Raw genomic sequence first — 23,017 nt, forward strand, 5'->3', positions numbered from 1 at the left:
ACCAGAGTAGCTTAATTGCTCAAATGCCCCAACTTTCCGACACTATTCTTAACGTCTCCCTCTTTTTTCCTTTCGCCCAATCAGGTGACGGCAGATCTCCAGCAGGTCCTGGCAGCCAATAACTACAAGCTGGAGTGCAGGGGCGTGGTTAAAGTGAAGGGCAAGGGGGAAATGATGACCTATTTCCTGAACCAGGGGCCCTCCAGCAGTTAGCCGACACGGAGAGACTCTGCCCAGCGAGAGGCATTTGTATTTCCCATTCCGAGGATTCCGACAGCCAAAACCCCGCCCCCAAGGGTGGGCGGGGCCATTCCTTAAATGACCAAAGATATCACATTGAGCGGATTGAGGACTCGGAGACTTTATTTATTTATTGATATTTTCCTCCATGGAGGAACCCAAGGAATGTATCATGGCGGCACTTTGCACGCGGTTTCCACGGATATTTATATATTTACTAACGATAACGTGGCCTTTGTGGATAAAGTGTCAGCGGACTCGTTACCCCGCCGGTGGGACGTCGGTACAATTATGGATTATTATGTCGCTTCCCCGACACCCACGCGGCAACGCGTTAGCGACAGACCGGACGCACGTCCTGATTTTGTACATTTTATCTTTTTTTTTGTAATATCCGAGTGTGAAACCAACGAAACCACAGATTCTATATTTTGTACATTGCGAGCGGCGTGACCGACCCACACTTGGCGGTATCAGTGCAATATACAGCGCCGCCGACTAAACTGTTAGATATCTTCCCCTTTAATTTGCCATCACTATCGGGGAGAAACTTGTTACCTGGGGTTTCCATTGTTAGCCTACAATTCCCAGCATCCCCACACAGCCTTTGGGGGTGGGCGGGGCCTCGCAGTATGGCTGCTGTATATCACTGGTACAAACCGGCCAATCCTTGGTAACGGGCAGGTAGATATCGGCCCTGATTGGCTCCTTTATAGTAATATTCACAGCCCCCGCCGCCCCACTGCCTGTGCACTTTGCTTGCCGCTGACTCCTCCCAAATAAACCGCCTTGGTTCTGTTATTTCATTGGTCGGTTGGTGCAATAAAGATTTCCCACACATTGTTGGATCATTGCACATTAAAGGGACAGTAAACCCTAGAAACAGACTTGCGCCTCTTCTCTGTTAACCCCATCGGTGGGTAAGTGAGTTTAAAGATGAACTGCCCCTTTAAGATTAAGATCATTTTTCGTACGTTATAGAAGGTTCTATTCCTGGCAACTTTGCATTTGGTCTTCATTATTTATTTGTTACAGTTTTTTTGTAATTATTTACCATTTTTGTCTACATTTTTCCAGCTGAAAAAGGCAAATAAACTATATTGAAAAAAAAGAAGACCAATTGAAAAGTTGCTGAGAATAGGACATTCTATAGCATACTAAAAGTTAACTTTAAGGTGAACCCCCCCCCCCCCCCCTTAGGGGCACTTCCCCATAACCCCTCCCCTTTCAGGACCTGCTCCATTATCCCCCTGTTGCTATGGTGCCTCCAGCAGGGAAACCAAGGGCCGAGAGTTATTAATGAAAGTATATGATAAATATATATAAAAATAATAACATGGAACATTACAGGTATGAGGTTCTCAGTCCTTGGTGCCAGCGAGGAACAGGGCCCCGAGCTCCGGAACAGGAAGATCAGAGAGAAGAACCTCGTCGTCTTCTATAAATTCGTCCCCCAGTTTCCGCCACCAGGGCCAGCGGCTGCGCCTGAGCGTCACGTTGTGCCTCTGTTTGGCTTTTAGGGCCACGGGGACCGAGCGGCTGGTAAACTTGTCCAGGTCCTTCTCTGTCACATGTGCCAAGGCCGGGGCATCTGGAACAGGGGGTAAAAAGATCTGGTGTCAGTGAGGGGGTAATAATGCCCATGGGGGGGGGGGGGAGCCATGATCCTTCTACACAAACACAACCTACAGTAACACTGATATTATTTCATACCCCTCAGTATGTGCTGGGATGGGGCCGTTACAGGCAGCAGCAGATACAGAGACCCCTACGGCCGAACCCCAAACTCAATCTGAACCCTAATTCGCTTTATTACGGTAAAAAGTTTGTCACCAAATGATGCACCAAGTGTATTTCTCAGAATCTCACTGAATCTTGGGGTTCATGCATCTCTATTCCCTTCTCCCGGGGCTGCTCTCTTTCCCCTGGTCAGACTGAGGCTCTTCCTACTCCCGGGGCTGCTCTCTTTCCCCTGGTCAGACTGGGGCGCTTCCTACTCCCGGGGCTGCTCCCTTTCCCCTGGTCAGACTGAGGCTCTTCCTACTCCCGGGGCTGCTCTCTTTCCCCTGGTCAGACTGAGGCTCTTCCTACTCCCGGGGCTGCTCTCTTTCCCCTGGTCAGACTGGGGCTCTTCCTACTCCCGGGGCTGCTCTCTTTCCCCTGGTCAGACTGAGGCTCTTCCTACTCCCGGGGCTGCTCTCTTTCCCCTGGTCAGACTGGGGCTCTTCCTACTCCCGGGGCTGCTCTCTTTCCCCTGGTCAGACTGGGGCTCTTCCTACTCCCGGGGCTGCTCTCTTTCCCCTGGTCAGACTGGGGCTCTTCCTACTCCCGGGGCTGCTCTCTTTCCCCTGGTCAGACTGTGGCTCTTCCTACTCCCGGGGCTGCTCTCTTTCCCTCTGGTCAGACTGGGGCTCTTCCTACTCCCGGGCTGCTCTCTTTCCCCTGGTCAGACTGGGGCGCTTCCTACTCCCGGGGCTGCTCTCTTTCCCCTGGTCAGACTGGGGCGCTGCCTACTCCCGGGGCTGCTCTCTTTCCCCTGGTCAGACTGGGGCGCTTCCTACTCCCGGGGCTGCTCTCTTTCCCCTGGTCAGACTGAGGCTCTTCCTACTCCCGGGGCTGCTCTCTTTCCCCTGGTCAGACTGGGGCGCTTCCTACTCCCGGGGCTGCTCTCTTTCCCCTGGTCAGACTGAGGCGCTTCCTACTCCTGTCTAGTGATGGTTAAAGCCATTATTTTTTTTTTTTTGACAGTGCTGTGTGTGTGTAAAAGGCTCTTTGGTTCCTTGTTGCCCCTCTCACCCCAATCAATGTGGTTCTTTTCACTGTTCTTCCCTACAGACAAGACTAGCTGCATTTATACACTTCGGCCACTAGATGGAGCTGCTTTACATTGCCATAAAGATCAATGGGAAAAGCTCTGTCAATCCCAAACCCGGAACCAACAGAACATCTCTCTCTGCATTAATTGGACCTTACCCATCAGCATATTAATATCAGTGTTAATCTGGGCCAGTAGCGCCTCTCTGCGTTGCTCGGATCCCCTGTGGAAGCTCCTTTTCAGAAGGTACTGACCCAGCTTTTCCTGGGCCCGGCTGTGTAAGTCGCTGCTCTGCTCTGCTGACATCTGTGGGGCCTGGAAAGACACGAGTTCTAAGCACTAGGCCAAGCGCATTAATTATTGTGCCCCCCCCCCATTAAATATGGAGTTCAGAGCAGTGACCCCTAAATACAGCAAAGGCAGTTGTTATTATCTGGGCCAGTGCCAGGGCATTAGAGCAGAACCACGTGCCGCTGGCAGGGCCACTCCCATAGGGGCCGCTCTGTATGCTCAGTAATTAGAGAAACGGTTAATTACTCAAGTGGAACTTACACACTCATTCAGCAAATGAAACAAGTGGCCCTTGGGAGCTGCTTCAACATAAACAACCCCCCCCCCCCGCCCCTTCCCGTGGGAGCTCCCAGCAGGTTTCCTTTGTAACCCCCTGCAGCACTGAGACGATTAATACATTTCCAATCAGATCTCCAGGGGCCAAACGAAGCAAAAGAGTCTCTTAATTGGTCTGTTAATTGGGGCGAGTGCTCTAACGGCCGAAGGCAGGAGTGAATAGGGAGAAGTTGGGCTTTGGGTAGGAAGGTAAGTACTCACAGACATTGGGGCACAAGTTATTTATATGGGGCCCCCCTGAACACAAGCGCTCAGTACAAACATTCTGGCCCCGCCCCCTGTGTGCCCAATACAAACAGCTGATGTTACTGTATAATAAGCCGTTCATATAAAGAGTCCCAGTGATTAATGTGTTAATAAGTCAGTTTGTTTATTGGGGGTCAGTGGGGTTTGTCCTAAGTTTAACCCTTTCCCACCTACCTGCCCCTGCTCTGCTCTGTCATTGCTGGATATGGAAGTTACGTAAGTTTGTGCATAAGTTACGCAAATTGCGTAAGTGTCGGGGCCCAATAACCTGTCAGTAGCCGTTCATAACAGTAGTAACAATAATTAATGTGCTAATAAGTCAATATTTCAATTGAGAGCATGCCGGACGTCACTCACAGGGTGCAGATGGAGGCGACTGTCCAGTCTCAGCTGAAGCTCCTGGCGACGTTCGTCTGACAGATCCGTTTTCCTCCACGGGGTTAAAGACTCGCGCATTTTCCGCCGCCTGTTTAGGAACCTGAGCGCCTGTATGGGGGACGGCAGTTTTCATATTGGCGCTAAATTACAAGGGCCCATATACTTATTAAGCCCCACCCCCTGCAAGTGGGACCCTCCCACTGTCACTGAGGGACTCACAGCTCTCTGGATGCAGACGGCCGCCTTGTACTGTGCCAGATGCACCTTCTGCTTATGGAACTTCCTCCGCTCCCTGTACCCCCCCCAGATCCTCTGAATGGTCTGCGCCGCCTTCTCTTGCACCTCCCGCAAGTGCTTGTCCATCTGCCCTGCAGGAAACACTACGTTTAAAGGGAAAGCAAACATGCACGTGCACAAATTCATCTCTTTAACTCTTGCTCCAAGCAGTTATGGACAGTAGTTGCCCCATTACAGAGCCAATACACACACAGACAGTGCTTCCCAAGCAGTTATGGGCAGTTGGGCACAGTTGTTGCCCCATTACAGAGCCAATACACACACAGACAGTGCTTCCCAAGCAGTTATGGGCAGTTGTGCACAGTTGTTGCCCCATTACAGAGCCAATACACACAGACAGTGCTTCCCAAGCAGTTATGGGCAGTTGTGCACAGTTGTTGCCCCATTACAGAGCCAATACACACACAGACAGTGCTTCCCAAGCAGTTATGGGCAGTTGTGCACAGTTGTTGCCCCATTACAGAGCCAATACACACACAGACAGTGCTTCCCAAGCAGTTATGGGCAGTTGTGCACAGTTGTTGCCCCATTACAGAGCCAATACACACACAGACAGTGCTTCCCAAGCAGTTACGGGCAGTTGGACACAGTTGTTGCCCCATTACAGAGCCAATACACACACAGACAGTGCTTCCCAAGCAGTTATGGGCAGTTGTGCACAGTTGTTGCCCCATTACAGAGCCAATACACACACAGACAGTGCTTCCCAAGCAGTTATGGGCAGTTGTTGCCCCATTACAGAGCCAATACACACACAGACAGTGCTTCCCAAGCAGTTATGGGCAGTTGTGCACAGTTGTTGCCCCATTACAGAGCCAATACACACACAGACAGTGCTTCCCAAGCAGTTATGGGCAGTTGTGCACAGTTGTTGCCCCATTACAGAGCCAATACCCACACAGACAGTGTTTCCCAAGCAGTTAGGGGCAGTTGTGCACAGTTGTTGCCCCATTACAGAGCCAATACAACACACACAGACAGTGCTTCCCAAGCAGTTTTCGGGCAAGTTGACCCAGTTGTTGCCCCATTACAGAGCCAATACACACACAGACAGTGCTTCCAAGCAGTTATGGCAGTTGTGCACAGTTGTTGCCCCATTACAGAGCCAATTACACACAGAACAGTGCTTCCCAAGCAGTTATGGGCAGTTGTTGCCCCATTACAGAGCCAATACACACACAGACAGTGCTTCCCAAGCAGTTATGGGCAGTTGTGCACAGTTGTTGCCCCCATTACAAGAGCCCAATACACACCACAGACAGTGCTTCCCAAGCAGTTAGGGGCAGTTGTGCACAGTTGTTGCCCCATTACAGAGCCAATACACACACAGACAGTGCTTCCCAAGCAGTTAGGGGCAGTTGTGCACAGTTGTTGCCCCATTACAGAGCCAATACACACACAGACAGTGCTTCCCAAGCAGTTAGGGGCAGTTGTGCACAGTTGTTGCCCCATTACAGAGCCAATACACACACAGACAGTGCTTCCCAAGCAGTTAGGGGCAGTTGGGCACAGTTGTTGCCCCATTACAGAGCCAATACCTGGGTGCACGATCTCCAGGAGAGCAAGTTGCTTCTCTCGGAACCGTCTCATCGCCCGGAGCCTGTGAAGCTGCAGCTGCTGCCGTAGAGCTTCCTCCTCTCTCTGTCTCTGCAGCTGACTGACCTCTCGCTCTCGCCTGGCCCTGAGAGGTGATAGAGAAGGGAATACTCCTGGGCACTTGGGCACCTTTCGATAGATGCCCACGGGGCAGACAGGCAGGCGTTTGGCACAATATAGCAGTGTATTTACCTAAAGCTTCTCTGTAGGGAAGTTACAGCCTTCGGGAGCCTCTTCATCCTCTTCCTCACCAGAAATGCCCTCCACACGGCCTGAATGGTGCACGCTGCCCTGTGGAGCCTCTGCAAAGGGTACCGGGAGTTACAGACTGCTCTGAGGTGTAACTACACACAAGGCATGTCTCCCACCTCCCCGATACAGGAGGCAATCAAACCCCTAAATAGCGAGAAGTGCCATTGGGGTCTCTCTTACCCAGAGGAAGGTTCCTAGTGGGTCTAAGTCCAAGCGGATCAGGACTTACCCCATTAACAGACATTCCCATATCGCAAGTCCTGGTTACCTGTAGGTCCTCCTGTTGGTAAGAACTAGAGTACAGGATTTCCAGAAGCTGCCCAAGCTCCTGCCCAAAGCCCTTGCCGGTCCATTGTTTGCTTAGAAGTGTTCTAAGACCTGCAACATAACATGGATCAATACAAGGAAAGAGCCCAGTCCGTTTCTGCCCCACTAACAACATTATTTACACGTGCAATTAAAGGGAAACTAAGTATTTCAATAACTGCACTGAATGCTGAGCACAAATGACTTTATTTACCTACAACTGTTTGGCCCAGAATTGACAGCACCCCAGTGCCCCAAACCTACTTACCCTTATACCTGGCTCCGACCAGCTGCCCAATGCCTGGACTGGATTCCAGCATCAGAAGCAGAGAGCCGGTCGCTGCTCGCCCAATGACAGGATTGGAGGACGCTGAGAGTTTGTACACAAGTTCATCCAAGATGGTGAGCAGAGAATCCTCATCTAACTGGCGCGGGGCAGAGCTGGGGGGAGAAAGAAATGGATGCGTGTAGCCAATCAGCTTTGGGCTTCAACCTGCAAATCCCCAGCTATTACTAAACTACACGTCCCAGCGCCCCACAGGCAATACTAGTGAGAGCTGGGCACCCACAATGCACCTGTCGACTCGCAGAACCTTCTGCAGCACAGACATCGCTACAGCCTCTGTTTCCTCATCATCCGCCATCAGCAACTGAAGGAAATGCTTCATCCGCAGAACTACAAATCAGAACAATACAATTTTCTGACTGCGCACAAACATGAAGGGGGGGTTGTTGTATCAACGATGGGCGATAATATTTACCGTCTTTGGCGAGCTGTACGTGGCCGCTGAACAACCAGCTGACTGAATCGCTCACCCTACGGAAACTGCTGAACAATTCTCCTCTCTCTTCCTCCTTTGGGGACAAATGTTTGGAAATAAGAGTAAAAAATCTGACACAAAGTTGTGCGTCAGTAATGAGCTGATGATCCATTTTGACTGCCCTACACATAAGCTGCAGGGAGTCAGGCTAAATAATAAATTAATGGAAACAGCAGCGTTACCTTCATTGCCCGAACATAACGAGCCTGAATCCGCCTGGCCAAGAGCAACATGTTCCCAAGCGCTGAGGGCAAGAGCTTGTTATAGAATTCCTCTGCATCCTCCTGTGGGTCCAGACCCACACAGCACAAACTGCACAGAGGAGACCAAACCCATCAGCCTGGAGTTGGGCATTTTGGCAACAAAACATTCCTTCTCTGTATATTTGTATTTATACATATGGGTAGGGGGTGCCATAGTGTTTCCCTTAGACAGTACAGTATGGGGGTACAGCTTATTGTGTGCCCAGAACATTCCCTCTCTGTATATTTGTATTTATACATATGGGTAGGAGGTGCCATAGTGTTTCCCTTAGACAGTACAGTATGGGGGTACAGCTTATTGTTTGCCCAGAACATTCCTTCTCTGTATATTTGTATTTATACATATGGGTAGGGGGTGCCATAGTGTTTCCCTTAGACAGTACAGTATGGGGGTACAGCTTATTGTGTGCCCAGAACATTCCTTCTCTGTATATTTGTATTTATACATATGGGTAGGGGGTGCCATAGTGTTTCCCTTAGACAGTACAGTATGGGGGTACAGCTTATTGTGTGCCCAGAACATTCCCTCTCTGTATATTTGTATTATACATATGGGTAGGGGGTGCCATAGTGTTTCCCTTAGACAGTACAGTATGGGGGTACAGCTTATTGTGTGCCCAGAACATTCCCTCTCTGTATATTTGTATTTATACATATGGGTAGGGGGTGCCATAGTGTTTCCCTACAGTATGGGGGTACAGCTTATTGTGTGCCCACAACATTCCCTCTCTGTATATTTGTATTTATACATATGGGTAGGGGGTGCCATAGTGTTTCCCTACAGTATGGGGGTACAGCTTATTGTGTGCCCAGAACATTCCCTCTCTGTATATTTGTATTTATACATATGGGTAGGGGGTGCCATAGTGTTTCCCTTAGACAGTACAGTATGGGGGTACAGCTTATTGTGTGCCCAGAACATTCCCTCTCTGTATATTTGTATTTATACATATGGGTAGGAGGTGCCATAGTGTTTCCCTTAGACAGTACAGTATGGGGGTACAGCTTATTGTGTGCCCAGAACATTCCTTCTCTGTATATTTGTATTTATACATATGGGTAGGGGGTGCCATAGTGTTTCCCTTAGACAGTACAGTATGGGGGTACAGCTTATTGTGTGCCCAGAACATTCCCTCTCTGTATATTTGTATTTATACATATGGGTAGGGGGTGCCATAGTGTTTCCCTTAGACAGTACAGTATGGGGGTACAGCTTATTGTGTGCCCAGAACATTCCCTCTCTGTATATTTGTATTTATACATATGGGTAGGGGGTGCCATAGTGTTTCCCTTAGACAGTACAGTATGGGGGTACAGCTTATTGTGTGCCCAGAACATTCCCTCTCTGTATATTTGTATTTATACATATGGGTAGGGGGTGCCATAGTGTTTCCCTTAGACAGTACAGTATGGGGGTACAGCTTATTGTGTGCCCAGAACATTCCCTCTCTGTATATTTGTATTTATACATATGGGTAGGAGGTGCCATAGTGTTTCCCTTAGACAGTACAGTATGGGGGTACAGCTTATTGTGTGCCCAGAACATTCCTTCTCTGTATATTTGTATTTATACATATGGGTAGGGGGTGCCATAGTGTTTCCCTTAGACAGTACAGTATGGGGGTACAGCTTATTGTGTGCCCAGAACATTCCCTCTCTGTATATTTGTATTTATACATATGGGTAGGGGGTGCCATAGTGTTTCCCTACAGTATGGGGGTACAGCTTATGAGTGCAGATTTGCCAGTAGAACTCTGCATTACTATAAGAAGATGAATATAGGCTATATATAATATATATATATATATAATACCTGAGTATGTCGGCAAGACTCGCTGCTGTCATCCAGCCGCCATTAACCCGCCTATAATCCTGGATGAGGAAGAGGACGCTGCACTGAATCAGGCCATAATGATACAGATCTTCCTTTACTTTTCTCTGCTCTTCGCTCCCAGCAGGGACTGATTTCACAATATCTAGACAGACACAAAGTTTCAGTGAGGGTGGGCTAGCAGGTGGGGCAGTTAGTAGCCACAATTGTTACATTTTGTACCTTTCAGCTGAAGCAACAATTCGGGGGTCTTCTCGTTGCTGCACTCTGTATACTCAGCAGCCAGCTGCAGGATCCTGGGATCAACAGTGTCGGCCATTGTTTTAGATGTGGATTAGGAGGCGCCTGCATGAACACAGCAACTGTGCAGTCAGAGCAAAACAACAAGCGCAAAGCCTACAGGCTGTACAGTGTGTGGGGAATCCAGCTCTCTCCTTTTGTCTGTAGCCAATGGCACATTCTAGCTACTGCCATTACCTACCCAGGGAGGGCAAATATAGTCCCCAGTACTTACCCAGGTACAGAGCTCTGATTCTCTGTACTTCCTGCTCCTGGGCTGCTCTCTTTCCCATGGTCAGACAGGAACCTCCCCCTGGGTAAGTGAATCCAATCTCCCCCCAGTACTTACCCAGGTACAGAGCTCTGATTCTCTGTACTTCCTGCTCCTGGGCTGCTCTCTTTCCCATGGTCAGACAGGAACCCCCCCTGGGTAAGTGAATCCAATCTCCCCCCAGTACTTACCCAGGTACAGAGCTCTGATTCTCTGTACTTCCTGCTCCTGGGCTGCTCTCTTTCCCATGGTCAGACAGGAACCCCCGCTGGGTAAGTGAATCCAATCTCCCCCCAGTACTTACCCAGGTACAGAGCTCTGATTCTCTGTACTTCCTGCTCCTGGGCTGCTCTCTTTCCCATGGTCAGACAGGAACCCCCCCTGGGTAAGTGAATCCAATCTCCCCCCAGTACTTACCCAGGTACAGAGCTCTGATTCTCTGTACTTCCTGCTCCTGGGCTGCTCTCTTTCCCATGGTCAGACAGGAACCCCCCCTGGGTAAGTGAATCCAATCTCCCCCCAGTACTTACCCAGGTACAGAGCTCTGATTCTATGTACTTCCTGCTCCTGGGCTGCTCTCTTTCCCATGGTCAGGCAGGAACCTCCCCCTGGGTAAGTGAATCCAATCTCCCCCCAGTACTTACCCAGGTACAGAGCTCTGATTCTCTGTACTTCCTGCTCCTGGGCTGCTCTCTTTCCCATGGTCAGGCAGGAACCCCCCCCTGGGTAAGTGAATCCAATCTCCCCCCAGTACTTACCCAGGTACAGAGCTCTGATTCTCTGTACTTCCTGCTCCTGGGCTGCTCTCTTTCCCATGGTCAGGCAGGAACCCCCCCCTGGGTAAGTGAATCCAATCTCCCCCCAGTACTTACCCAGGTACAGAGCTCTGATTCTCTGTACTTCCTGCTCCTGGGCTGCTCTCTTTCCCATGGTCCAGCAGGAAGCCCAGAGAAAGTGAATGGCAGTCAATGCCAGAGAGGAAGGACATTTCTTTGCTACATGTGCCTTAGTATCTCCCAGAGAGTGTATTACCCTTTACCATTTAAATCAGTCAGAATGAACTTGCCCACTTGCCCCCTCACACACACACACACACACACACAATAGGCCGGTGCTGGCAATGCCACCTACAGGACCCAGACTTACCGTGCAGCTGCAGCATTGGCTCAGGGTTTCGGTGGGCAGCTTCCCGCTCCTGTGTGGGTCCCACTGGGCAGAGGATTCTGTACAGAGAAGGAGACATGAGTGTGAGACACAGGAGAGAGAGTATGGGGGTAACGGAACGGGGTTGGAGAACAGACGGGGGCAGGAGGAAACAGACAGGGAATCGGGGGGTGCAGGTAGAAAACAGAACAAGGGAATGGGGGCGGCAGGTAACAACAGACAAGGGAATGGGGGGCAGGTAGGAAACATACAGGGAAGTGGGGGGCAGGTAGAAACACACGGGGAATGGGGGGGGCAGGTGAGAAACAGACAAGGGAATGGGGCCGGAAAGACAGGGAAGGGGGCAGGTAGAAACAGACAGGGGAATGGGCGGGGCAGGGTAGAAACAGACAGGGGAATGGGGGGCAGGTAGAAACAGACAAGGGAATGGGGGGCAGGTAGAAACAGACAGGGGACAGGTAGAAACAGACAGGGAATGGGGGGCAGGTAGAAACAGACAGGGGAATGGGGGCAGCAGGTAGAAACAGACAAGGGAATGGGGGGCAGGTAGAAACAGACGGGGAATGGGGGGCAGGTAGAAACAGGGGGGCAGGTAGAAACAGACAGGGGAAGGGGGCAGGTAGAAACAGACAGGGAATGGGGGGCAGGTAGAAACAGACAGGGAATGGGGGGCAGGTAGAAACAGACAGGGGAATGGGGGGCAGGTAGAAACAGACAGGGGAATGGGGGGGCAGGTAGAAACAGACAGGGGAATGGGGGCAGGTAGAAACAGACAGGGGAATGGGGGGCAGGTAGAAACAGACAGGGGAATGGGGGCAGGTAGAAACAGACAGGGGAATGGGGGGCAGGTAGAAACAGACAGGGGAATGGGGGCAGGTAGAAACAGACAGGGAATGGGGGGCAGGTAGAAACAGACAGGGGAATGGGGGCAGGTAGAAACAGACAAGGGAATGGGGGGCAGGTAGAAACAGACAGGGGAATGGGGGGGCAGGTAGAAACAGACAGGGGATGGGGGGCAGGTAGAAACAGACGGGAAGGGGGCAGGTAGAAACAGACAAGGGAATGGGGGGCAGGTAGAAAACAGACAGGGGAATGGGGGGGCAGGTAGAAACAGACAGGGGAATGGGGGGCAGGTTAGAAAACAGACAGGGAATGGGGGCCAAAAGGATGTAGAAAAGACAAAGGAATGGGGGGCAGTAGAAACAGACCAAGGGAATGGGGGGCAAGGTAGAAACAGACAAGGGAATGGGGGGCAGGTAGAAACAGACAGGGAATGGGGGGCAGGTAGAAACAGACAAGGGAATGGGGGGGCAGGTAGAAACAGACAGGGGAATGGGGGGGCAGGTAGAAACAGACAGGGAATGGGGGGCAGGTAGAAACAGACAGGGGAATGGGGGGCAGGTAGAAACAGACAGGGGAATGGGGGGCAGGTAGAAACAGACAGGGGAATGGGGGGCAGGTAGAAACAGACCAGGGGAATGGGGGGCAGGTAGAAACAGACAGGGGAATGGGGGGCAGGTAGAAACAGACAAGGGAATGGGGGGCAGGTAGAAACAGACAGGGGAATGGGGGCAGGTAGAAACAGACAAGGGAATGGGGCAGGTAGAACAGACAGGGGAATGGGGGGCAGGTAGAAACAGACAAGGGAATGGGGGGCAGGTAGAAACAGACAGGGGAATGGGGGGCAGGTAGAAACAGACAGGGGAATGGGGGGCAGGTAGAAAAGCAGGACAAGGGGAATGGGGGGCAGGTAGAAACAGACAGGGGAATGGGGGGGCAGGTAGAAACAGGGGATGGGGGGCAGTAGAAACAGACAAGGGAATGGGGGGCAGGTAGAAACAGACAGGGAATGGGGGGCAGGGTAGAAACAGACATGGGGAATGGGGGGCAGGTAGAAACAGACAGGGGAATGGGGGGGCAGGTAGAAACAGACAAGGGAATGGGGGGCAGGTAGAAACAGACAGGGGAATGGGGGGCAGGTAGAAACAGACAGGGGAATGGGGGCAGGTAGAAACAGACAAGGGAATGGGGGGCAGGTAGAAACAGACAAGGGAATGGGGGGCAGGTAGAAACAGACAGGGGAATGGGGGGGGCAGGTAGAAACAGACAGGGGAATGGGGGGCAGGTAGAAACAGACAAGGGAATGGGGCAGGTAGAAAACAAGGGAATGGGGGGCAGGTAGAAACAGACAGGGGAATGGGGGGCAGGTAGAAACAGACAGGGAATGGGGGCAGGTAGAAACAGACAGGGGAATGGGGGGCAGGTAGAAACAGACAGGAATGGGGGGGCAGTAGAAACAGACAGGGGAATGGGGGGCAGGTAGAAACAGACAAGGGGAATGGGGGGGCAGGTAGAAACAGACAGGGGAATGGGGGGCAGGTAGAAACAGACAAGGGAATGGGGGGCAGGTAGAAACAGACAGGGGAATGGGGGGCAGGTAGAAACAGACAGGGGGAATGGGGGCAGGTAGAAACAGACAGGGGAAATGGGGGGGCAGGTAGAAACAGACAAGGGAAGGGGGGCAGGTAGAAACAGACAGGGGAATGGGGGGCAGGTAGAAACAGACAGGGGAATGGGGGGCAGGTAGAAACAGACAGGGGAATGGGGGGCAGGTAGAAAACAGACAGGGGAATGGGGGGCAGGTAGAAACAGACAGGGGAATGGGGGGCAGGTAGAAACAGACAGGGGAATGGGGGGCAGGTAGAAACAGACAAGGGGTCGGAGTCAAAAGAAGGGACAGGAACAGAATGGAGATTGGGAGAGGGGGGGGCAGTTGCCGGAGAGGGGGGGGGCAGTGCCGGAGAGGGGGGGGGGGCAGTGCCGGAGAGGGGGGGGGCAGTGCCGGAGAGGGGGGGGGCAGTGCCGGAGAGGGGGGGGGCAGTGCCGGAGAGGGGGGGGGCAGTGCCAGAGGGGGGGGGGCAGTGCCGGAGGGGGGGGCAGTGCCGGAGAGGGGGGGGCAGTGCCGGAGAGGGGGGGCAGTGCCGGAGAGGGGGGGCAGTGCCGGAGAGGGGGGCAGTGCTGGAGAGGATTTGGGGCCAAAGGGAAGAGTCTGTGCTCTGATAGAGGTTTAGGAGGCTTATGACCCTTCTAGTGGAACTACAAATCCCAGCAGTGAGAGGCCATAGGCTGCCCAGACTGAGGTGCAGAGAATGGGGAGGGGCATATGAGTTTGTCAGTATCTATAATAGAATATACAGGGCCTGGGGCAGTGTGTGTAGGTACCTGTGTGTGTGGGTAGGTATGTAGCTCTGTGTGTGTGTGTGGGTAGGTAGGTAGCTCTGTGTGTGTGTGTGTGTGTGTGTGTGTGTGTGGGTAGGTATATAAGTAGGTAGGTAGCTCTGTGTGTAAGTGTGGGTAGGTAGGTATATAACTAGGTAGATAAGTCTAAGACTACGAGGCTTCCGGACGGGACGCATTCCCACAGACACACAAAGTCCCAATGAAGAATCACCTTCCGGTGCCGCGCCTCACACAGCCCGCTCGCTCAGCATTTCTCTCTAACGGGGCGGGTTGCCTAGCAACCCTACGCTACTCCAATCAGGCTCCTCACTAGTCAAGGCCCGGACCGCAATGCTTGCCGGGTACACCGACGCCACTCAGTTCCTGCGTCATTACTTGTGGGCGGGACTTAGTTTCCTACATGCGGACTGACCATTGATTGCCGGTATCTCTCTCGGGGGGGAGGGGCAAAGTCTTAATCTGAACTCTGTTCGCTCAATCAGCGTCTGTATAGCACTCAACAACCAATAGGAAGGCGCTCCGGTTGCTGGCTCCGCCCCCGGCTGGCAGGCTGAGTTGGGAGCCCCAGGCTGGTTCGGGGCAGAGGCTGGGGAGTTGGAGGTGCCCGGGGGTCGGCACGATGAATGGCGCTGCCTGCCCGCTGTTTGATACCAAGGAGAGGCCATTGGTGCTGGGGGAGAGCTTCGAGAAGCAGCCCAGGAGCGGGTACCACACAATCCGCTGTGAGTGGCCCTGTCAGTAATGTCCCCTGAGGGGCCCCTGCTTCTCCCTCATACCTGGGAAAGTGTCTCTCGTCTGACTCTTACTGTGGCCCTAGGGCCCCTGGGATCCTCTTCTCTCTTCCTTTATTCCTGGGCCCTTGGGCCACTTCTCTGACCCTCTTAGTGTGGCCCCTGGGGCCCCTTTCCTGTTAGTATTACCCTGTGGCCCCTGTGCCTTCTCTATAACACTGTAAGCTTGGGCCCTGGGGCCCCTTTCCTGTTAGTATTACCCTGTGGCCCCTGTGCCTTCTCTATAACACTCTAAGCTTGGGCCCTGGGGCCCCTTTCCTGTTAGTATTACCCTGTGGCCCCTGTGCCTTCTCTATAACACTCTAAGCTTGGGCCCTGGGGCCCCTTTCCTGTTAGTATTACCCTGTGGCCCCTGTGCCTTCTCTATAACACTCTAAGCTTGGGCCCTGGGGCCCCTTTCCTGTTAGTATTACCCTGTGGCCCCTGTGCCTTCTCTATAACACTCTAAGCTTGGGCCCTGGGGCCCCTTTCCTGTTAGTATTACCCTGTGGCCCCTGTGCCTTCTCTATAACACTCTAAGCTTGGGCCCTGGGGCCCCTTTCCTGTTAGTATTACCCTGTGGCCCCTGTGCCTTCTCTATAACACTTCAAGCTTGGGCCCTGGGGCCCCTTTCCCCTTTCCTGTTAGTATTACCCTGTGGCCCCTGTGCCTTCTCTATACACTTCAAGCTTGGCCCCGGGGCCCCTTTCCCCTTTCCTGTTAGTATTACCCTGTGGCCCCTGTGCCTTCTCTATAACACTCTAAGCTTGGGCCCCGGGGCCCCTTTCCCCTTTCCTGTTAGTATTACCCTGTGGCCCCTGTGCCTTCTCTATAACACTTTAAGCTTGGGCCCCGGGGCCCCTTTCCTGTTAGTATTACCCTGTGGCCCCTGTGCCTTCTCTATAACACTTCAAGCTTGGGCCCTGGGGCCCCTTTCTCCTTGCCTGTTAGTATTACCCTGTGGCCCCTGTGCCTTCTCTATAACACTTCAAGCTTGGGCCCCGGGGCCCCTTTCCCCTTTCCTGTTAGTATTACCCTGTGGCCCCTGTGCCTTCTCTATAACACTCTAAGCTTGGGCCCCGGGGCCCCTTTCCCCTTTCCTGTTAGTATTACCCTGTGGCCCCTGTGCCTTCTCTATAACACTTTAAGCTTGGGCCCCGGGGCCCCTTTCCTGTTAGTATTACCCTGTGGCCCCTGTGCCTTCTCTATAACACTTTAAGCTTGGGCCCTGGGGCCCCTTTCTCCTTGCCTGTTAGTATTACCCTGTGGCCCCTGTGCCCACATGTCTCTTGTCTGTCTCTCTGAGACAGCTGGGGTTATCCCTATTAGTGTGGCTCTATGGGCCCCTTTTGTTCCCAGTTACAGGGTGGAACCTGGGGGGGCACCAACTCTAGACCAATGCCCCCCCCCCATCAGTGTTCCGTGCCCAACTCCAGCCCCCGGGCAGTAACTTGTTCACTTGTGGGCAGAGCCATATGCCCCTGTACCCTATTTGTATCCTGCCCTGCCCCCATAAGTGCCATTCCCTATCCTGTTTCCCTATCTAATAATGAACTACAACTCCCACAATCCTCTAACAGAGTCATTCAAGGGCCGTGTCCCACCCTCTGCTTTTCTGATGGGAAGTGGCCCCTGGGCTGCACGTAGCTGCCTGTAACCCTGGTTTCACCGCCCTCGAGCTTTCAACGCTTCGTTGACCCCAAGGAAACAGCTGTGGGTTTGAGGTGCCCGGGGCGCCAAATTGAAATGAGTGTGCAGCCTGGCGCTACCCAAAATAGCCGTATTCATAGTGAGAGGGGATTTACTAAATATGGGCTCGAGCCGTGACACCGAGCTGTGAGGTTTGTCCTGTGGCTCTGCTGTCAGGTGTGCGGAGTCGCGTCTAGCAGCTGTTCCTTCCCTTCCTACCTGTGTCCTATCAGTCACCCAGAGCATTCCTTCTCTGTATATTTGTATTTATACATATGGGTAGGGGGTGCCATAGTGTTTCCCTTAGACAGTACAGTATGGGGGTACAGCTTATTGTGTGCCCAGAACATTCCTTCTCTGTATATTTGTATTTATACATATGGGTAGGGGGTGCCATAGTGTTTCCCTTAGACAGTACAGTATGGGGGTACAGCTTATTGTGTGCCCAGAACATTCCTTCTCTGTGTATTTGTATTTATACATATGGGTAGGGGGTGCCATAGTGTTTCCCTTAGACAGTACAGTATGGGGGTACAGCTTATTGTGTGCCCAGAACATTCCTTCCCTGTATATTTGTATTTATACATATGGGTAGGGGGTGCCATAGTGTTTCCCTTAGACAGTACAGTATGGGGGTACAGCTTATTGTGTGCCCAGAACATTCCCTCTCTGTATATTTGTATTTATACATATGGGTAGGGGGTGCCATAGTGTTTCCCTTAGACAGTATGGGGGTACAGCTTATTGTGTGCCCAGAACATTCCCTCTCTGTATATTTGTATTTATACATATGGGTAGGAGGTGCCATAGTGTTTCCCTTAGACAGTACAGTATGGGGGTACAGCTTATTGTGTGCCCAGAACATTCCTTCTCTGTATATTTGTATTTATACATATGGGTAGGGGGTGCCATAGTGTTTCCCTTAGACAGTACAGTATGGGGGTACAGCTTATTGTGTGCCCAGAACATTCCTTCTCTGTATATTTGTATTTATACATATGGGTAGGGGGTGCCATAGTGTTTCCCTTAGACAGTACAGTATGGGGGTACAGCTTATTGTGTGCCCAGAACATTCCTTCTCTGTATATTTGTATTTATACATATGGGTAGGGGAGCCATAGTGTTTCCCTTAGACAGTACAGTATGGGGGTACAGCTTATTGTGTGCCCAGAACATTCCCTCTCTGTATATTTGTATTTATACATATGGGTAGGGGGTGCCATAGTGTTTCCCTTAGACAGTACAGTATGGGGGTACAGCTTATTGTGTGCCCAGAACATTCCCTCTCTGTATATTTGTATTTATACATATGGGAGGGAGGTGCCATAGTGTTTCCCTTAGACAGTACAGTATGGGGGTACAGCTTATTGTGTGCCCAGAACATTCCTTCTCTGTATATTTGTATTTATACATGTGGGTCAGACAGTCTGTAGGTTCTGGAGGCGGCTCACACAGTACCAGAGGCCGTGGGTGTGTTTGGGTGGGTAGGAATGCTCCGTGGATCAGACGCCTGACAGACTGGCTCTGCTGCCACGTGACTAGATATTATTATAGGATACGTGGTGCTTGGGGGTTAATGGGGCAACATGATAATGGATTGTCTGTTTTCCAGAATAAATCCAATTTTTCCACTTTAGCAGCTTTTATTGCCCGGCTTGGATACCACTATATATAGATTATTGCCCCCTGGGGGTGGGAGAGATTTGCCCCCTGTGCCCCAGTGTAACTGCTCTCCTCACACAGTATTTAGTATTATTGCCATTTCCACTCTTGGGGGGCTGCACTGCGCACCCCTCTCTATACTGTATATTCACTACATTCTTTGCAGATGATTTCAAGCCGGCGTCCATTGATACTTCCTGTGAGGGGAACCTGGAGGCGGGGAAAGGGGAACAGGTGACCATCACTCTGCCCAACATTGAGGTGAGTGTGACCAACTGGAAACTACAACTCCCAGAGTTCCCTGCCAGCCGTGGCACTAAATAACTTTATATTTGTCCTTTCAGGGTTCCACCACCCCAGTCACTGTGTTCAAAGGCTCCAAAAGGCCGTACCTAAGGGAATGTATCCTGATTGTGAATCACGACACCGGGGAGTGCCGGCTGGAGAAATTGAGCAGCAATATTAGTGTCAAAAAGACCAGGTACTGACACAAGCCCGATTCAGCAGGAACAGCCCCCTAAGTTTGCTCACAGCCTGTACAGAGAGATACCATAAAACTAATGCACATAGGGATTCCCCTGTACTAAGCACAATTCAGCAGGAACAGCCCCCTAAGTTTGCTCACAGCCTGTACAGAGAGATACCATAAAACTAATGCACATAGGGATTCCCCTGTACTAAGCACAATTCAGCAGGAACAGCCCCCTAAGTTTGCTCACAGCCTGTACAGAGAGATACCATAAAACTATGGCACATAGGGATTCCCCTGTACTAAGCACAATTCAGCAGGAACAGCCCCCTTAGTTTGCGCATAACCTGTACAGAGAGATACCATAAAACTATGGCACATAGGGATTCCCCTGTACTAAGCACAATTCAGCAGGAACAGCCCCCTAAGTTTGCTCATAGCCTGTACAGAGAGATACCATAAAACTATGGCACATAGGGATTCCCCTGTACTAAGCACAATTCAGCAGGAACTGTACTTAAAGGGAATATTTGCCCTCCTGCAGGGGTAGTACATAATGGCACTTTGTTATTCTCAGGGCTGAAGGAAGCAGCAAGATCCAGTCCCGCTTGGAGCAGCAACAGCAGCAAATGCGCAACGCCAGCAAAACACCCAACAGCGCCAAAAACTCTTCCTCGCCCATGGAGAAAATGTCTCCGGCATCCCCAATGGATGATATAGAGAGGGGTAAGTGGTACCGTAAGCTGACCATTCACCAGGGTCGCTGGCTGGGAGTTCAGGAGAAATGAGAGAACACATAGAGGGTTTGGCTGCACTCAATAGGCCATGTGGTGCTATGACCAGCAGGTGGCGCTATGCTATTTGGCTGCCAGTGACTTTTTCTATTCTCCCGCAGAACTGATGGCGGAAGCCAGCGTTATCGACCAAATGAGCAGTTCGGACAGTTCTTCGGAGTCCAAAAGCTCCTCCTCCAGCGACGACAGCTCCAGCGACTCTGAGGACGAGCGAAACAAGTCGTCCCACTCCAAGCAGCCGCTGCAGCGGCACAACTCGGGCTCCAGCGTAGAGAGCGTGCATAGGTCTCAGGACAACGGGGGGCAGATGATGAGTACTTTGCGTAAGTGCACTTACCCCCCCTCCTGTAGGACCTACTGTAACTGGCATCTAGAGAGCCATATCAAGGGCCAATACCTGCTAGATTGGTTTTCTGTTATTCAGCAGCTCTCCAATTTGGAATTTCAGCAGCTATCTGGTTGCTAGGGTCTTGTTTACCTTAGCAACCAAGCAGTGGTTTGAATGAGAGACTGGAATATGAATAGCGGAGGTGATGAATATAACAATAAGGAATAAAAAGTAACAATGATAAAACTGACGGCTCCAGGGCAATAGGTTTTGGCTGCCGGGGTCAGTGACCCCCATTTGAAAGCTGCAAAGAGACAGAAGAGGAAGGCAAATAAGTGAATAATAATAATAAACTGCAATGCTGCTAGGAATAGGGCATTCTATAACATACTAAAAGTTAACGTAAAGGGTTCAAACTGGTTGCTAGGGTCCAGTTTAACCTAGCAACCAGACAGTGGTTTGAAAGAGAGCCAGAAATATGAATAGAGGAGGGGCTGAATAGAAAGATAAGTAATAAAAAGTAACAATAACAATAAAACTGGAGCCTCACAGAGCAATAGGGTTTGGCTGCCGGGGTCAGTGACCCCCATTTGAAAGCTGGAGAGAGACAAAAAATTAAAAAAGGCGGATCATTAGGGGGTCTGTATGTTTTTAACATGGATTTTTGAATAACATTTGTAGATATGCCCTTTAATCGGATGCCCCGCCTCTGTGTTTGTGCATGACCACGCCTCCTTTTTGCACAGTTGCCCCTCCCATAGGGTGTTTATTAGCCTGTGCTCAGTCTCGGCGGGGGGGGGCAGATTATCAGTTTGCGGCAGTCTCTGGGCAAAGATAGCGACGCCTCCCCTGCCTTTCTTATGTATCTATAGGAGCAAAGGCTCCGCCCACAGCATCCAACTGTCACATTAGTCTGTGGGTTCTGGCAGGGTCCGTAAGTGTCGGCCAAATTACTGGTGCCGGCCAAAATGTTGTCTAGGGTAAATTGGACCCTAGCAACCAGCTGCTGAAAAACTAAAAAGCACCAAAGGCAGATTGTGTGCATCATACTATCCCCTATATGTAATAAAAGGCACTAAGTTTGCCCAGGAGCAGTAACCCATAGCAACCACTACTTTTAAACAGGTGACCAGTAAATGCTACCTGTTGACTGGTTGCTATGGGTTACTGGGCAAACTTAGTCCCTTTTATTACATAATCCCATAAAAGTTCATTTACAGTTGGTCACTTTATCGCTTTGGTCAGCCCTTCCCCCCCATTCTGACTCCGCCTCTCTTTCAGGCAATGACTTACAGCTCAGCGAGTCCGGGAGCGACAGCGACGACTGAGGATTGGCCGGTCGGATTGGGCGGCACAGAGTAGTGAGCCAGCGCCCCATTTGCACTAGAACTGATTCTTCTCCGTGACGGAGGGGACGGATTATCAGGTTTTTGATAAAAAAGACAAATGTATTTGATGAATACGTGGGTATCGCCGCCGCGTTGCCATGGCGCCCTGGTTCTGCCTCTTTATCAGTGAGCGAATAGCGAAATGTTTCTTTTTTTTCCCCTCCTCCCTCAGAATCCGGCAGAATCGGAGGTTTCGATGAATATTGTTATTTTAGTGGCGTTTAGATTAAGTTTCACTATTTAATTCTTCTCGGGAGCCATTAACTCTTCGTTAGCAGACTCTCAGCCAACGGCTCCCCCCCCAAATCTCAGGGGTCCTTTACATGTTCCTCCAAACGCAATGCAACTATGTCACCGGGGGAGTCAGACTCCTGACTCAGGTGCTTTTACTGTCGCCCATTTTGTTTATTCTTCTTAGTGAATGGGACTGGTTTGGGTGCGTCTCTGCCAGCTAAATACCCCCCCCCAAGTGCCATCACCCTTACGCCTCATGAACTTGTACCAAAGTGCATTAGTCAGTGTGCTGATTGGCTGTAATTGGACTTGCCCTTTTAACTCAGACCTAAAAGGAATGATGATAGATTTTAAAGGGGAAGTTGACCTTTAAATCAAGTTTTAGTAGGAAACATGCCGATCTAAGCTTTGCAGTTGGTCTTTTTTGTCGTTTAAGGTTAAAAAATATTAAAAAGACCAACTGCAAATGTTGCCTGGGGGTTAAGGAGCTGATCATCTCTCCGCAGTGCTTGGTATTTTTTGGAGACAGTCACATTATTTATCAACCAATCACATCGTAACAGGGATAGTAAATGCGGAGGGATTCTGCGGCATTCCTTGTGCTTTGGGCCCCCCCGCCGTAGCCGTTTGGGCCTCCCCCCGGTACCGGGGCCAAAGACGGACTGTTGCATCGTTTCTTTGTTTGTTGCAGGAGTCGCAATCGGTCGCACTGAAATGTGAAGACAAATAAATCTATTTAACATTTACCCTCCAGATTTTGTTTTTCTTTTCCTTCTAATCAGCTGGATCCCTGGTCGGCTCTTCGGCTGCAGAGTCTGAGGGGTTAATTAGTAACGAGAGCGATGGGAGCCACAGCCAGGGGTCCTGCTAATGATTGTAGGAAAGGAACTCTGTTTCCTCTTGCGACATTCACATACATTTTGTTTTGACTGAGCTGAACCCAGAAAATTAACCCCACTAAACCCCCTCTGCCTACCCCCCCCCAAGTACTTACCCAGGTACAGAGCTCTGATTCTCTGTACTTCCTGCTCCTGGGCTGCTCTCTTTCCCATGGTCA

General features: G+C 51.0%; 3 protein-coding genes across 6 annotated transcripts in view; 2 read left to right on the forward strand and 1 right to left on the reverse strand.

Moving 5' to 3' along the window:
- adcy5 (adenylate cyclase 5) overlaps window positions 1–1,082 on the forward strand; it is a 70,880-nt gene extending 69,798 nt beyond the window's left edge. For both annotated transcript variants that reach the window (XM_031893449.1, XM_031893450.1), the window contains one exon: window positions 85–1,082. In XM_031893449.1, the coding sequence (XP_031749309.1) occupies window positions 85–213 (129 nt within the window). In that variant the 3' untranslated portion in view covers window positions 214–1,082. The remainder of the gene's footprint in view (window positions 1–84) is intronic.
- On the reverse strand, window positions 346–14,929 carry iqcb1 (IQ motif containing B1). Of its 2 annotated transcripts, none has more exon segments than NM_001079188.1 (15): window positions 346–1,831; window positions 3,214–3,370; window positions 4,286–4,414; window positions 4,526–4,674; window positions 6,142–6,284; window positions 6,392–6,501; window positions 6,720–6,829; window positions 7,026–7,198; window positions 7,334–7,433; window positions 7,519–7,612; window positions 7,761–7,890; window positions 9,655–9,817; window positions 9,895–10,017; window positions 11,369–11,445; window positions 14,838–14,929. In NM_001079188.1, coding segments are annotated over 13 exon segments (1,785 nt in total). In that variant the 5' UTR covers window positions 9,992–10,017; window positions 11,369–11,445; window positions 14,838–14,929; the 3' UTR covers window positions 346–1,601.
- Window positions 14,930–15,136: 207 nt separating this feature from the next.
- On the forward strand, window positions 15,137–22,711 carry eaf2 (ELL associated factor 2). Of its 2 annotated transcripts, NM_001142133.1 has the most exon segments (7): window positions 15,137–15,348; window positions 18,914–19,008; window positions 19,092–19,228; window positions 19,794–19,942; window positions 20,112–20,333; window positions 21,620–21,887; window positions 22,184–22,681. In NM_001142133.1, coding segments are annotated over 6 exon segments (753 nt in total). In that variant the 5' UTR covers window positions 15,137–15,245; the 3' UTR covers window positions 21,667–21,887; window positions 22,184–22,681.
- Window positions 22,712–23,017: the final 306 nt, after the last annotated feature.

The sequence above is a fragment of the Xenopus tropicalis genome, chromosome 9, assembly GCF_000004195.4.
Source record: "Xenopus tropicalis strain Nigerian chromosome 9, UCB_Xtro_10.0, whole genome shotgun sequence".
NCBI classification, from domain to species: domain Eukaryota; kingdom Metazoa; phylum Chordata; class Amphibia; order Anura; family Pipidae; genus Xenopus; species Xenopus tropicalis.